We start from the raw sequence: 15,128 nt of genomic DNA, 5'->3' as shown, positions 1-15,128 counted from the left end.
TGGGCCTCATACACCAATGTCTACCTAAGTTTTATTTAAATTTGTTCTTAAGAAAAGTCTACGTCAGATTCATAACAAATTCAAGCTTTAGGCAAGAAATACCCGTGACCACTGCAGTCATCTGACCCAGGTCTGAATGCTAATAGTAAACTTTCCCATTGTATTAAAAAGTCAGATGTTAGCGGGTGTTAGGGGTTTTTTTTGCAGGGGGAATAAGGTCTAAGAGAACATTGGAGAATGGCCGAATCTTTGTAAAAAAGTGGGTTTTAGGAGTAAATTTCCTCTTAAGAACAGTTGGTGAATGAGGCACGTTGTTTCCAATGTTAGCTCCCATGAATCTGATTGAAGTGATGACCCCGTTTGCAGAGTAATGGAGTGATCATCTTGCAGTGCTACTGCGTTATCTTTCCTCAGAGTTCCTCTGTGATACACAGAGTGCTCTGCTCATGCTTTAGTAAAAGCTTAGATTAAGTATAAATGGCATAAACAAAAGTATTGCTTGTACTGAGAGTCAGTTTGAGTGTTGCACGATGGTTTGCCTTCACTTAATCTGATGGCGTTGTGTCCTCAAGTTCTGTCGCTTTTGCAGTGCACAAAAAGCACGCGAATCGCACCTTTCATGTCCTCATGAAACACCGCTGGACGGTGTCAGCTGAGAAAAAATCGTTTGTGGTGTTATCATATGTTACCCGATGGCACCTGCTGCGGCAGCATGATAGGGGGACGGCGGTGTCAGCTGATAGACAGAACCTGAAGAGTCTGCATGAATCGCTACTACCAGTAATGATGTAATATAAGGGACAGGACAGTCCCTATGGAGCAGGCAGGAGAGGCGCTGGTTGGATTGAACAGATCCTGGACTTTAATGTAGGAGATTGGTGTTCCCTTCCTGTTTAAATTAGATGGATTTGTGTCCTTTCCGCCTAAACCTAACCATCCGTGCCAGCTTTTGTTTTTGTTGTCGTTCCTGGCATTGCTTGCCATGTGCTTGTGTTGTGTAAACATAACCACATGCAGCGTCTTCCCAACATATGTATTTGTTAACATCACGGCATGGCATCCCAAAAAAACAGCAGAAAGTGCAGAACGATACCAACAATGTAACATGTAGACATGTAATCCACTGCAAAGCCCCAACATGTGCTAGTTAATCAAGAATACTGAGAAACCTTGTGTTAATTTGAATCTGTTGGTGGAATCAGGCTGCAGAGACACAGGTCAATAGTAGAGTGACACTTTAATCCAGTCTCTTGCTCAGGGACATTTTAGCAGAGTGGACACTGGGCGCCAAAAAGGTCCTGTCAACAGCTAAGGGGGCTGATTGGACACTGCAGTTCTTTTAAAATAATGCTTCTTGAGGGAACGCTAAGTGGGATGCCAAATTATTGTGTGTGTGTGTATGTGTGTGTGTGTGTGTGTGTGCGTGCGTGCGTGCGTGCGTGCGTGCGTGCGTGCGTGCGTGCGTGCGTGCGTGCGTGCGTGTGTGTGTTCCAGGTGGGCTGCAGTGATTGATAGGGAGAAAGGACAAGAGCTGACAGCTCAGTGAGAATCACTCCTGTTCCTCATCTATCAGATGAAACAGCTCACTGGCAGCATCTCTCTCCCTCTCTCACTCACACACACACACACACACACACACACACACACATGTTTCTCTCCCCAACAGCTGCTGATAAGAATTATTTGCAAAAGTGAGATAATTCAGACAAAGAGGGAAAGACCAGCTCATAGAACAAGTCTTTAACTCTCACTGACAAAGCAGGTGATTGTGGCCGCAGAGGTAATAAAGGGAGAGACACAAAGAAAAGAGGGACGAGAGAAGTAGTTAAATCAAGAGGACTGGAGGAGTTGTTACATGAGCAAAAAGAGGGAGATAAGAAAAAAGGAGAGAAATGAAGAAATGGAGAAACCAAGAAGGGTGCGTGTGTGTGTGTGTGTGTGTGTGTGTGTGTGTGTGTGTGTGTGTGTGTGTGTGTGTGTGTGTGTGTGTGTGTGTGTGCTAATAGTGTACAGAGGGAGATGGTAAAAAATCCTGAGCCTGAAAGGAGGGTCAATTCCCCTCTTCTTGTTGCTATGACAACCCATCATGTAGCGCCCCAAAAATAATGGTAAACAGCAAGAAAGGCAGTGAGAGGAGAGACAGGAGAGAGGAAAACAAGAACAAATAACTTCTTTTGTATCAGACACATTGAAATGCATGTACATACACGTGGAGACAGGCTCTGTGTGTGTGTGTGTGTGTGTGTGTGTGTGTGTGTGTGTGTGTGTCTGTGTCTCAGACATGAAGTGAGGGAAAGGCACACTCGGGCTGTCTTCCTCCACAGTGCTGTGTGCAGGATGTGGTGCCCAGCAGGAAGAAGGAAGTGCTAATTGCCTCTCTTTAGTCTGCACTGAGAAAAGAGAGAGCAGTTAGCGCAGTGGGTCCACCGCTCTGAACGTCCCTTCTATATTTCTATATTTCTCTCACACCCACACACACATGCAGCACTCAGGGTCAGTTTTAGTGAATATCTTTTTTCTCAAATCGTCTCTACCCCAGAGTGTTCACCCTAAACCCTTTCATACTGTCCTAATCGTCTAGAAGACATGACCTCCCTCTGTGATAGTCAAACAAGAGGCTTCACTCGCTGATGCAGAAATGCTGGTTGATTATTTCAGAGCATGGATTAGTGTCCGTGTCTGTCCCAGTGAGGCGGGCAGGCTAGACTTTTGAAGGGAGTTAGTCTGGACCAGTCTGAATCTGCATGTATTAATTTTCATAACAGAAGGCATTGGAAGAAGACTTTAGGACAGAAGAACTGATCCAAAATGTAATTAACATGAACAAATCCAAATTGAGAGAGAATACAGGCAGCAGCATGATGCTTTGCCAATGAGAAAGCAGCTGCACACACTTCATGGGTAACAAAAAACCTTAACCCTTACAAATTGAATTTCCCCTTGGGGATTAACAAAGTATGAGTGATACTCAACATACGGCCCACGGGCCAAATCTGGCCCCTGGCAGGGTGCCTGGTGGTCCCCCAGAAATTTTCTAATTTACAAAGATTAATAAAGTGATTCACACTGGGGATTGTTTTTGTACTTTTAGTTTACCAGATGGTGCCAGAGTGCATAAAACAGCATCAAAACAGAGATTATTTATCAGAAAGTGCCAGTGGAGGATCCCCCAGACAGAGGTCCTAGCTAAGCCCCCAAATGCCCTAAAATCCTGACAATGTCCTAAAATCCTTGAAGGTAGATTAGATTTATCATGAATTTTTTTAAACAAAGTTTTAAAAACAAAATTACACGTGTCCTTAAACCTGCTACATCTCTGGAGTTTAAGGATGAGTTGATTAAAATCAGCCGCTTTATGAAAACTCCACAAAAACGTTCCTGTATCTGACATGCCACGATCAGCTGAATCATTGTTCAAGTGAACGTGTGAAATAAACGCCACTTACAACGCAGCTTGTATTCACCATCTGTGATGGTTTATTCACTTGTCATTGCACAAGTTTGAAAGGTTTGTGTCAAATTCAACTCAACCTCACCTAGCTCCGTTTTCAAAGTGTCGTCTGGCACACGCCCCCTCCTTTCTCCCTCTTCTCCCCTCTTGCCCTCTCCTTGGTGGACAGCGTGGCCTCTGTGCTTACAGGTTAATGACATTTAAGTGCCCCAGCATGGACATCCATCCAGCGCTTTAACAGGATGACCCCGCTTTTTTTTTTTTTTTGCATCCTCTATGGAACCCCTGCTGTGTCTTTAGACTGTGACAACATCCCCGCCCACATGTAAGAGTACTGTCTGTGGTGGAAACACAAACCACATCTCAGTACCTGTTCATAGGGTTTATCTTTGGTTCTAAAGGTATTATACCAAAGGTTTTAGGTGTGAACGTGACTTTAAAGGACTTCAGAGTCTAGACTACTTTACAGTTTATGCACATGTTAAAAGTGATGTGATAGGACAGTGATTGTTGATGTACAACTCAGTCGTTCAGAATAACATTTTAAATTTAAATTAGTTCAATAGTTCCGGATCTGAAAGTCAAATCAGATCATCATGCAGACTTATAGACACATCAGTAAACACAAAGTGAGCGATCAGACAGTGACTTTGGATTTTATGCTGGTTGGTTGTTCTGCAAAAATAAGTACCTCCCTTAAATCAGTCAGGCATGCAACAGTTAAGAAACCTGTCATTTTTAAAAAGGTTAATCAAATCTTAAATCACTTAGGAACCACTTAAGCCTGAAAATGACGGGTTGCGTTGATGGCAATTTCCCCACCTGTAATTTGCAACACTACAGATGGCACCACCACTATCTGGATCTGCCTTTTTCCATGATTGGCTGAACAAAGAGGTTTGTAGATGCATGATTTGCTGTGTGGTATTTTCAAAATTAACAACTTTGATGAAAGAAAAGGTCTGAAAATGCCATGCTGTTTACGACTCTGGGCGTAATTACGACATTACAAAGAACTAAAGTAGGGTTTCATCATTCTGCGTTACATCAAGGGAAGATTTGTTTTTGCTCTTGCCCAAATAGTACTAAATCAACTGTTCTGTGAGGCGTGACATGATTGTGAATTTATTTATTTATGATTTACCAAAAAAAAAAATGTAGCCGTCTGTCAGCTTCAGAGGTAAAATTTCTGTTTGTGATCTAATTCTAATAACTGTCAATTCCCAGCAGATCTAAATGAACTGTGACTCAGGTGTGCATAAGTGTGTGTGTGTGTGTGTGTATCTCTGATTTCCATAATTTAATCTTGCCATCATATTAGCAGTACGGGACTTTGTACTGTTAGCAATGAGAACAAGGACAGGGATTCAGTTAAGAGGAGACATAATCAGACCTGCTCTGTGCGGTGATGTGCGTTCGCAGGCCAAAGTTTCAGAGAGTAATCGTGTAATTGTACAACCAATGAGACTGTTATAGTTTTTATAATGTTTGGTCTGTCAAAAAAATGCCATAGAAAGACATAGTAAATCATGCAGATTTCATAAAAATGTCATGGTATATCATAAAGAGTAAATTAAAAAGAAAAAGTAATTGTATAGTATGCCAAAAAAAGTCTTTGAAAAAGTCACAGTGTGTGCATTTTTCCTGTGCGGCCCTCAATCATATGCTGAAACTTTTATGACTGGGTGCCAAATTAAGAATATGGCAGTCAGTCATAAAACTTTCAGAGCCCCTATCTAAGATTTTTGTGCTTAAAAATGGTCAGTTTAGCTACATTTCTTTAAAAAAAAAAAAAGTAGACCCAGCAGAAAGTATCACTTTTTACGTGCCTGACATTCTGACATTCTGCTGCTCCCTCTGCACCTTGAGTACACGCTGTGCTCCGAGAGTGTGATGCAGTGCATAACCAAAGGGTAAATATATTTCAATGGTGCTCCTAATACACAGTCCAGCTCCAAAAATAGGGAATCTATTTGTGTGGGAAAATCACTTGAGAGATTTGATAATTGATGTGTGATGAATGCAAGTAAAACATACATTTCCTTTGCATCACAATGCTTTTCCTCCTCGGACTATTTTGGACAGTAAGAATAATGGTAATTCCAGAAAATAGGGCAAATCTGCAGAGTCTCACTCAGAGACAGGATGCTCTCGGCTGTTGCATCACCTCCTCTGTTTCCAATTTATGAGGTTAGTGTGGAGAGTGCTTGTCAGGGTTCTTGTATTTTATTTATAAAGGGGTTTTCTTAAAGGCATACTTTGCTGATTTTAAAGCAGTTTTGTATCAAAATAATCTTTGTAGTACGTGTAGATGATGAACTGGGGTAACTTTTCCTCCGTCTGACTAGTGCCTGGATGTCGCCCCTGGCAAAACGCCGCCAAATGATTTTTGGGTGGTGTTTCACTGGCTCTTGGGCTCTTGGGTGGTTGCTTAAACTACAGGCTGAACTTACACATTTTTGTGTTTCCCACCAACCGCTGCCAACCCTGCTGCCGCCACTTAGTAAGAATACAGCTAATCAAGAGACCCACTTGCTTGTCTCTGTCGCTCAAACTCGACTATAGGTCAAGATTATGTTACTGTTCTACCTATTTTTACTATAATCTTTTTAGAAACATATTTTAACGCCCCATTTTGGCAAGAGTGTTTTAACAGTGTGCGCAACACTGCTTCCAGGACAGTGAAAACGGTGCTGAAAAAACAGAGCTCAAACGATAAAACTAAGCAGCGTTGAGCAAATATTCTGTTGCTGAGTTTCCAAATTCTTGCACCAAATGTTTTCAGAAACATTTTTTTTAGCTTACAGTTTAACTGTAATGCCAGATCCAGTCGGCTGCCATTCTTTCACATGGAAGTCCGCAACACAAGTTGTAGATTTCCTTCCTCTTGAGGGAAAAACACTCTTTTCTTCTGTTTTCTCTGGTCATGCAGCACCAATCTCAAAAGTATTTTCATCGTTCTACTGCAGAGACGGCCTACTTTTATGTAAGGGCCTTCTTTAAAGGAGTTACAGGGTGAGTTAGTGGCTGGAGGTTTCAGATGATGGGATGCCGCTGAAATGTTCTGTGGATGCTGTTCAGTAGCTGACCATAATGCCTGACTGTCCTATTTGGTGAATGCAAAAAGAGAATTCCCCTACGGAGAACAAGCAGGTGTAATACTACACATGTGAGAGGGCATCGTGTGACAAAACGGAAGCATTTCAGTATATCATAATGAGAGAGTGACAATAGAAACTGTAGTTTTTTAACGTGTGTATTTCATGATTTAGGAAATGGGGTTAGCCAGCTATCTGCGTTGCTTGAGTTGTGTTTGTGTGTATGCGTATGTGTTGCTGCCTTTCTTGTGTTACGGGAGTATTCCTAAGTGGGTCTAACCGGGCTAGCTGGCTTCACGCAGTAAATTGGGTCACTGCTGAATTAAACACCAGTGCCTCTGCTTTTCAGCGCTGCCTCACTGCTGTGCCAGAGAAGGGCAGGTTAGAAATAGTCACGGCCTCAGAGTCCGAATAAACAGTCGAGCCTGGGCGGACAGGGAGAGCGGGACTGGTGCTGTGAACACAAGAAATGGCATTTCAGAAGTCCGCCTCAAACAAACATGCCTTCTGTCGCGGAAAGGTTATGCCAAGCGCCGTTTCTTAGCCGGCATCATTGTGTGCAGCAGAAATCAACATGGCACAACATCGGAGAGTCAGCTTCGACTTTGTGTTTCTCTAACAAGGAGCTGGAAGAGAGGAAGGATAAAAGATAGGGTTCGACTAATAGGGAGACAAAGTGAGGAGGAGTGGAGGGCCAAAAGAAGTGTGGCTGGCTATACTTATGGAGTAGCTGGAAGTTTTTTGACAGTTTGTTTTAAAGAGCATGTGAAGATTTTCTCATGAGTGGTCAAAACTCGAGCCAAGCCAAAGAGTGCAGCTCGCTGTCTTTCTGCTACGTCAGAGTGGTGGAGGGCAAAAAAAGAAAAGAGGCAAGCAAAATTTCAGAAGAAAGAAGGGGGGGGGGGGTAATAAAAAATTAGACATTCTTGGTAGTAAAATGAGAAGTTCATAAATCCTGTAACTAAGAAACAGCAGAGGGAATAGATGAGGGAGACTTAAGAGCAGCACATTTGAATTCAGCTCTCTGTAAGGCTGCAGTCCTCCTGTACCGGTGGTTTCCCAGCGCTCTGCAGTGGTCCCCTTGCTCAACCTGCTGCATCCAGTCAGCCACACTCAAGGACAAACACACTGTGAGGGCGAGGGAATTAATATTTGATATCTAGCTCTACATCATGTGGTGAGACAGACAGTCAGGCATACTAGCAAGCAGATACAGGATGGAGTCAAAGCCTTGAGTAGCCACTCCCTGCTGCAGAGCCACCACTCCACCACAGAAAAGCTACGCTGCATTGTGTTGGTTGGTTGTTGGATTGGTAAAAGGAAAAAAATGTGCTATGCTGTATTGTTTTGCTCTAGATACAGAATAATGCCTCAGCACAAGTATATCTGTGAATACTTCACTCACAGAAGATCCATACAATCAGCAAAGTTCTAAGATGTAGGTGTCAGTATATGACCAAATATCTCCCTTCAGTTGTCGCAGTTGACCTGGACTTCAATCAAAACGTCATCATTTTATCCTATTAGACATTTTTGTGCATGTATTATTTTTGATTTATGAGGGAACTGTAGCCTTGAACTTTGACCACCAGATTCCAACCAGTTCATTCTTAAGTGCAAATGACGTTTGTGCCAAATTTGAGGAAACTCCCTGAAGGCCACCTTCAGATATTGCGTTAACGAGAATGAAAAGGATGCAGGGTGACCTGTTAATACCAAATTTTAATCAGCTCATCGTTTAGTCTAATTGAATGTTTGTGTCAAATTTGAAGAAATTCCCTCAAGGTGATCTTGAGATATCATGTTCACAAGAATAAGACAAATGCAAGGTCACTGTGACCTTGACCTTTGGCCACCAAAATCGAATAGGTTCATCCTTGATTCCACTCGAATGTTTAAACCATATTTGAAAAAAAATCCCTTAAATTGTTTATGAGATATCACTTTGAGAAGAATGAGAGAGACAGTGAACTTGACCTTTGACCACCAAAATGTAACCAGTTCATCCTCGAGTCTAAGAGGACCTTTGCACTAAATTTGATGAAATATACTCAAGGCATTCTCAAGATATCGCGTTCACAAGAGTGAGCCAGACGTAAAAGTGTAAGGAAAACCCAAAAACATAATGCCTCGCAGACCACCTCACCTGTGGTCATCCCAAAGCCCAGCTGTAAAGGGTTAAATATAAATAAGAGATGGGATCATGACAGCTTCACTCTTTGCTTTACATTAAAACTAGCACATAACATTGCATGCTGCAGAAACATCCAATATTAATGTAATTTCTGCACAAGGAGAAAGAGAGGTACAGGAGGAATACATTCCTCCAAAGATAAGACACTTTTTCACAGGTGTATCATAAAGGGCCTGCAATGTCTTCATTTGAGACCAGATGCATATCCCTCTCAAAGAGGAAGAAGTGAAGGACTTAAAAAATGTCTGGGTATTTGAGTAAAACCCCCTAAGCAGCTTGTTTTTGCAGAACTGTAGTCTTTTAACTTCTTAGCCTGCTCTTGTGATGTAGAGGTATACTCCAATATCCTGTGACATCACCGGTGGGTGTCATATATTTATTTATTTTCCAATATCTATACCAAAACAATACTTTTAAAACGGTACTGGTACCCAAACTGTTCCCGAACCAATACTTACAAATAAAAAAGCATAAAATGATTGTCAACATTATTTTTTAACTGCAAAAGCAAATTTAAACTCACAGTTAAACAACACAGTGAGGCTTAACATTTTAAAATATACTTAAATACAAAAATGTCAATAAATGCATCCCAGTGAAGCACCCTGGGAACACAGAACCAAGGCAGCATAGTGTAGGGGTTGTAGTACTTGAGTCGAGGCATAACGAGCAGAAATCCTGTATCGTTTCATGAGCTTGCTGGTTATCAATGCTTCCCAAAAGGCCTTGAAACATAATCGGCATTGTGCGCTTACTAAAGTGCAGAGACACACAGACAGCAGGGATACAGCTAAAGGTTTGCAGCAGACTGGAGCGCATGCTGAATTGATTTCACAGCAGCTTGAGAAAGCACTGAAGGCTGGGATCACACTGAGCATTTGTGTGTGTGTGTGTGTGTGTGTGTGTGTGTGTGAGGCTGAGAACATGGCACGGCAAAGCAAAGAGGAATTAAATATCAAAATTTGATAAGAAAAAATAGGCTCATCATAATCATGACAACAAAAAATGAATTTAGGACAAAATCTGGGCAACTAAAGACAAACAAGTAGCAAAGAAATCACTAATAGTGTATCTTGAATAGTGATTTTAAATAATACAGATTTGTAAGCATATTATCATATCGTCTGGCTAGCTGCACCACTGTGGATGGCTGTTAAGTCTCTCGGGAACCTGAGCTACCAGGTTACAGACTGACAAAACCTTTTCTTTTTCTTTTTTTTTAAAGTATCAAGTATCCGAGCATTTACTCTGACTCATACAGTACAGGGTCGAACGGTCTGGGATGCAGATCAATGATCAGGCCCAGACAAGCTTAAAAAAATCACAACTAAAACCTTGAGCTAAATTAAAAATAACAGGCGAAAAAGAAAGGTTCGGGGCCCTGTGATGTTTCTGTTTGAGTCTTGTTATAAGTTGTGACTGCGTTCAGTAAAGGTTGGAGGTGTAATAAGGAAGTGTGACTGAGACAGAAGTACAGGCATTTGTAGTGGAGAGAAGACGAAGGCGAGGGTCAGTGTCGGGGACCTCGATCAGGACGGAAGTAAAGCTGAGTCTGGCTCTCTTGGGGTTACTTGGCCATCCTGGTTAACTGCTGTGACAAAGCTGGCTATCAACTCTGGGTTTTCAAATTCAGCTACAACCGTGTTCACGTGAAAGAGGCAGAGTCTGAATTACAATCAGGGTGGAGTAATTAAAGGACCTTTAAAGGTTTAAAGGTCCTTTGATAAAATTGTACTTAAAGCACATCTCACCCTTACATAAAAGATTTCCAGTGTCAGTGACAGAATATCCTGCTGATTTTGACAATATAGAAAAGTCAAGATTTCTCCTTTAGCAAAACCTGGAAACCAAACAGGCAGGAGCAGACGAAAGGTACAGAATTATGTTCCATTTCTCTGCTAGGTCCTTTCTGTAATGTTGTAAGACACTCATAAAAACAATCTTAACCTGTTAGTGGCGAATACAAACACTTTTAATGGACATGAATTGAAGCTGCGCACCTGTGTGGTTACATTTTAGCTCATTTTGCTGCTTCAGGGTAGAGCACTCTATTTTAATACTGGACTAATTTCAAAAAGTGTTGTTCCCACAAACAGTAATATAGGCACCTGGAGAAATACCAGAATTCACCTTTTAATATTGTTTGAGATGAAGGTGGTAGTTTAAAATCGAAAATTCCCTTTTAATAATATTGTCAAATATTGACTGTTTTGGCAAGAACAAATGTCAACATTCTTAAACAGAACTCAGCACTCATTGTGAGGATGCTCCCTACTGCAAAGTGATGTGTGTGTGTGTGTGTGTGTGTGTGTGTGTGTGTGTGTGTGTGTGTGTGTGTGTGTGTGTGTGTGTGTGTCTCTCCTGCAGATGATGGCAAGCTGTCTCTGGATGAGTTCCAGGCTTTCTTCTCCGATGGCACTCTGAACGAGGAAGAGCTGGAGAAGCTGTTTCACACCATCGACTCCGATAACACCAGGTCAGCACTACTGCACCACAACTGTGTCCATGTGTGTTTGTCTGCAGCGTGCGAGACGGCTGTGTGGCTGCATGAAATAAATCAACAGACAGTATTTGAAAATTTTGCGTGTGTAGGTGTCTGTGTGCTCACTCCAGCGGGACTTTTGGTTTTGATCACATCTCACTATCAATTATGAAAAAGAGCAGAGAAGCATGCAGCTGCTTTCCTGCTGCTGCACAGCCTCAATATCACACTTTTTAGTTGTGTGTGTGTGTGTGTGTGTGTGTGTGTGTGTGTGTATATATACTTGTACTTGCTACATTGTGAGGACAGAAATGCGTCTTTTAACAGAGTGAGAACAGTTTGGGAATATTAGGATGTTTTGGCCTTTCCTCACTCTTTGAAAGATCTGTTTGAGGGTAAAGACTTGATTTTGGGGTTTAGATTACACATAAGCTGTTTTCACACAGAAATTGTGCTATAGGGCTGCAGCGAAGTCGCCCCTTTGTACCGCCCCTGCATTTTTTACAAACCAAACAATGGTGGCATCATGCTGCTCCTGTGTGTGATTAAGCAGTGCACTGTGGCATCCCACAGTCATGCATTATGGGCGTGATGTTAAACACACAAGTGTCCGCCTCTAGTGTGACATAAAATATAGATGTTGGAAGCACTTTATAAACATTAACAAAGGCATAATATGTCAATCACAATGATTTACCTTCTCTGTTATATGGCAGCTGATCTCGGACGGTAAGGAGCTCCTGAATCTTATATTTTTCCCAGTTTGCGGACATTTACGGCTGCTGTTCTTCTTTGTTTTGGCTTTACATTTTACACAGACCTCGTTTTGGCACTGTTACTACCTTCGTTCCCGGCTCAGACAACTCTGTACCCCCTTTCCGTGGATGGAAGTTCTATATGGAAAAGCTAGGCAGCTTGAGCAACAGTGTAAATGCAGCTATAGGTTTAGGTTAGGTTTTGTGAAGGTTTGGATAAAAAAGTCTGGGCAAAGGCTCTGTAAGTTGCGTAAATGATGGAGTTTAAAATGTGAATATAAAACACTTGTACTGTTCCCACTGTTCATTTTGTAAAAGTGTTGTTTTATTATCAAATTTAATTTGTCTCTTAAAAACGGGTAAGGGGCCAGGGAATGCATTATCACATCAAAGGTCCTCAAAAAGATAGAAGTACAAGAATCTGTGTGTGCGTGTGTGTGTGTGTGTGTGTACGCTTTGGTGCACAGCTAGAAAATGTCACATCCTGTTCTGAAAGCTCTCTTCATGGAGAACCTTTTGTACCAAAGCCCATTACGTTGACAGTGACACTTTCAATATGAAAATAACAAAATTAAAAAATGATAAAGGGCGAGGTGAAAGACAGTGGGAGGAAATAATGAAAGGTGGGTGAAAGCTGAGAAAAGTTAAAGGGATAGTTGTAGATTTTTGAAGTGAGGCTGTATGAGATACTTATGAATAGTCAGTGTATTAATAATAATGATAATAATAATAATAATAATAACAATAACTTCAAGTACTCAGTGAATGAAGTTAAGAAAATAGAAGAATAAAAACAATAAAAGACGATAAAAAAGAAAGTGCCATTAGCGGCTGTAACACGGTCTGACTGAAACAAAACTTCATGTTGAAAACACTCTCAATATATCGTATGCTGGACATTATATTTTTTAGTTAGGCTGCTAAAAGTGGCTAAAACGCAGTTTGATATCGACCCCTCTGTACAGCGTGGTAATGCTGAGCTCGACCGCCAGCTACTGTGTGCAACACAGTCTTTACATAAATGTCTAATACAGCCCGACTACAAAAACTCCCAAACTATCACTTCAATGTTCCCTCTTTTTGCGTCTATTTCTGCATTAGTCATCAAAACCTCTCCGGACAGTCGCTACTGTACGTCTGCTGCTCCCCAGGACGCTCTGTTTTGATTGGCTTCCATTATATCAATTTATCGACCCCTTTTAATCAGCCAATCAGCTCATCCAGCCTGCAATCAGGAGAAGTGTGCTGACACAGTGGGATCTGAGTAATCAGAAGACCGGCTCTGTTAATTTAAACAACCTCAGAAACCTGCAGGGCCTTGAAATAAAATCAAACCAAGCAGAACAAAAGCTGACCTTTATGGTTGTTGTAGAATTGAATTAGGTTCAATATATAAATCCTCCAGCAGGCTCGGCCATTAGTGGATTTTTTTTTTTCCTTTTTTAAATCAGTGCAGCAAGTAGACCATGCAACCGCCGCCATCTCTCTGACGTCAGCCATCTTGACTCTTGGAGATGGTCGCACTTTATAAATCTTATTCACCGCAGTGCGCGCAATCAGAAAAGTTTCTTCTCATTACAGTTAAGTAGACTCGGCAGCCGCGTGCCAGGCCGCAGCACTATCATGTGACAGCAGATAAGGTTATTGATTGGTCCAAGTAAAAGGAGAAATGATGGCGTAAGCGTTTCCTGTCGAGGCAGGAAGTTGATGGATGGGGAGGAGGGACGAAGCAGGCAGAGACTGAGCGCTGTCCTGCTTCCAGTCATTTGTCTAACTGTCTCTGTCACTCTTTGGTTTCCTCCCATTCCCGACTTTCTGTCCCTGTCAGACTGTTTTCAAGATTTCTGCACGGCTCTTCTTGTTCAGTCTTTCTCTATCAGTCTGCCCATCACCTCTTTCTCGATCCATAATGTCTTCCGCCGTTTCTGACAAATCCTCTCCTGCACTTCTGTTTCTGTATAAAATACTTTTCCCCTTCCCTATTTTACCTTTTGGAGGGGACATTTGTCTCATTTTTTGCCCAGTAATACATCTGATAGGTTAAAAAAAACACTAGAGAGGAAAAAGCAAACTTCAGGCACTCATGCGTGGAGCAGGAACAAATGCACTTGGATTAAGTTAAAAGGCCGTATTTAGAACATGGCCAAGGTATTAAAACACCGACCACTTTGCATCCTTTTTGCACCCAGATGAAGACCTTTGGGTCAGAGCCGGTCAGTGTATTGATGCAAGTAGCGATATTTGAAATAAAGGCTTTTTAACTTCTACCACCAACCTAAATCCAAGTGCATTTGTTCCTTTGTTGTTTTCCTCCCATGTGATGACCCTTTCCTTCAAGAGCACCTGCATTTATTTCTTGAGTAACACATGATAAAACCAATGACTACCTCATTCTCACAAAAAATAAAATGAAAAATTTAAAGAAATACAGGATTTGTTGTTTGTTTAAAAGTTTTTTAATTGAAAATGTTTTGAAATGAAAATATGTACTTACAAAATTTAGTGAAATATAGTTTAAAAAAAAACCCTGACTTACTCTAAGGGACATTTAACAAAGAACTGTCAAAATTTAGTGCAGCAGAGGCTGTGGTGTCCTGACGTTTACAGCATATCTACACAGAAGGCGTAGTGAGAGCAGAGCAGCAGCTTCAGCGGTCCGTCTGTGTCCCAGTGGTGGATGAAGTACTTGAAAGCCACACTTGTGCTAAAGTACAGATATCTTAACAGAAAATGACTTTGGAAGAAGTTGAAGTCACCTGTTAGAATGTTACTTAACTAAAAGTCTGAAAGTATTAAAAGTAATTTATAATATTAAATTTACTTGAGTATCAAAAGTAAAAGTACAAGTACAAGTAAGAAGTGCTTTTAATAGAAAAGCTAGTTTGAAATAAACATGGAGTCTGTTATACACCTGAAGAAAAAACACATCTATTTTTTTTTACAACTTAAAAGATTTAAAGAACAAAATCTAGTTTTTCCCTGTCTTATTTCCGTCCGTCCTTCCCTTCCTTCCTTCTTACCTTCCTCCCCTATTTTGTAGTAACTAAAATGCTCAGAGAAAATGTAGTGTAATAAAAGTGAAAGTTGACAGAAATATAAAATCTCAAGTAAAGAACAGATAGTCTCAAAAAGTACTTTATGTACTGTA

The 15,128-nt window shown here is 41.2% G+C and overlaps 1 protein-coding gene across 1 annotated transcript in view; it reads left to right on the top strand.

Moving 5' to 3' along the window:
* The window catches only part of necab2 (N-terminal EF-hand calcium binding protein 2), a 141,264-nt gene that overhangs the window by 34,226 nt on the left and 91,910 nt on the right, over nucleotides 1-15,128 (top strand). Inside the window, exon 3 of the mRNA XM_042496124.1 lies at nucleotides 11,111-11,219. Coding sequence (XP_042352058.1) covers nucleotides 11,111-11,219 — 109 coding nt within the window. The remainder of the gene's footprint in view (nucleotides 1-11,110; nucleotides 11,220-15,128) is intronic.

This window comes from Plectropomus leopardus, chromosome 11, assembly GCF_008729295.1.
Source record: "Plectropomus leopardus isolate mb chromosome 11, YSFRI_Pleo_2.0, whole genome shotgun sequence".
NCBI lineage: Eukaryota > Metazoa > Chordata > Actinopteri > Perciformes > Serranidae > Plectropomus > Plectropomus leopardus.
Note: the sequence above shows the minus strand (reverse complement) of the source record. Positions and strands in the feature narration are given on the sequence as shown.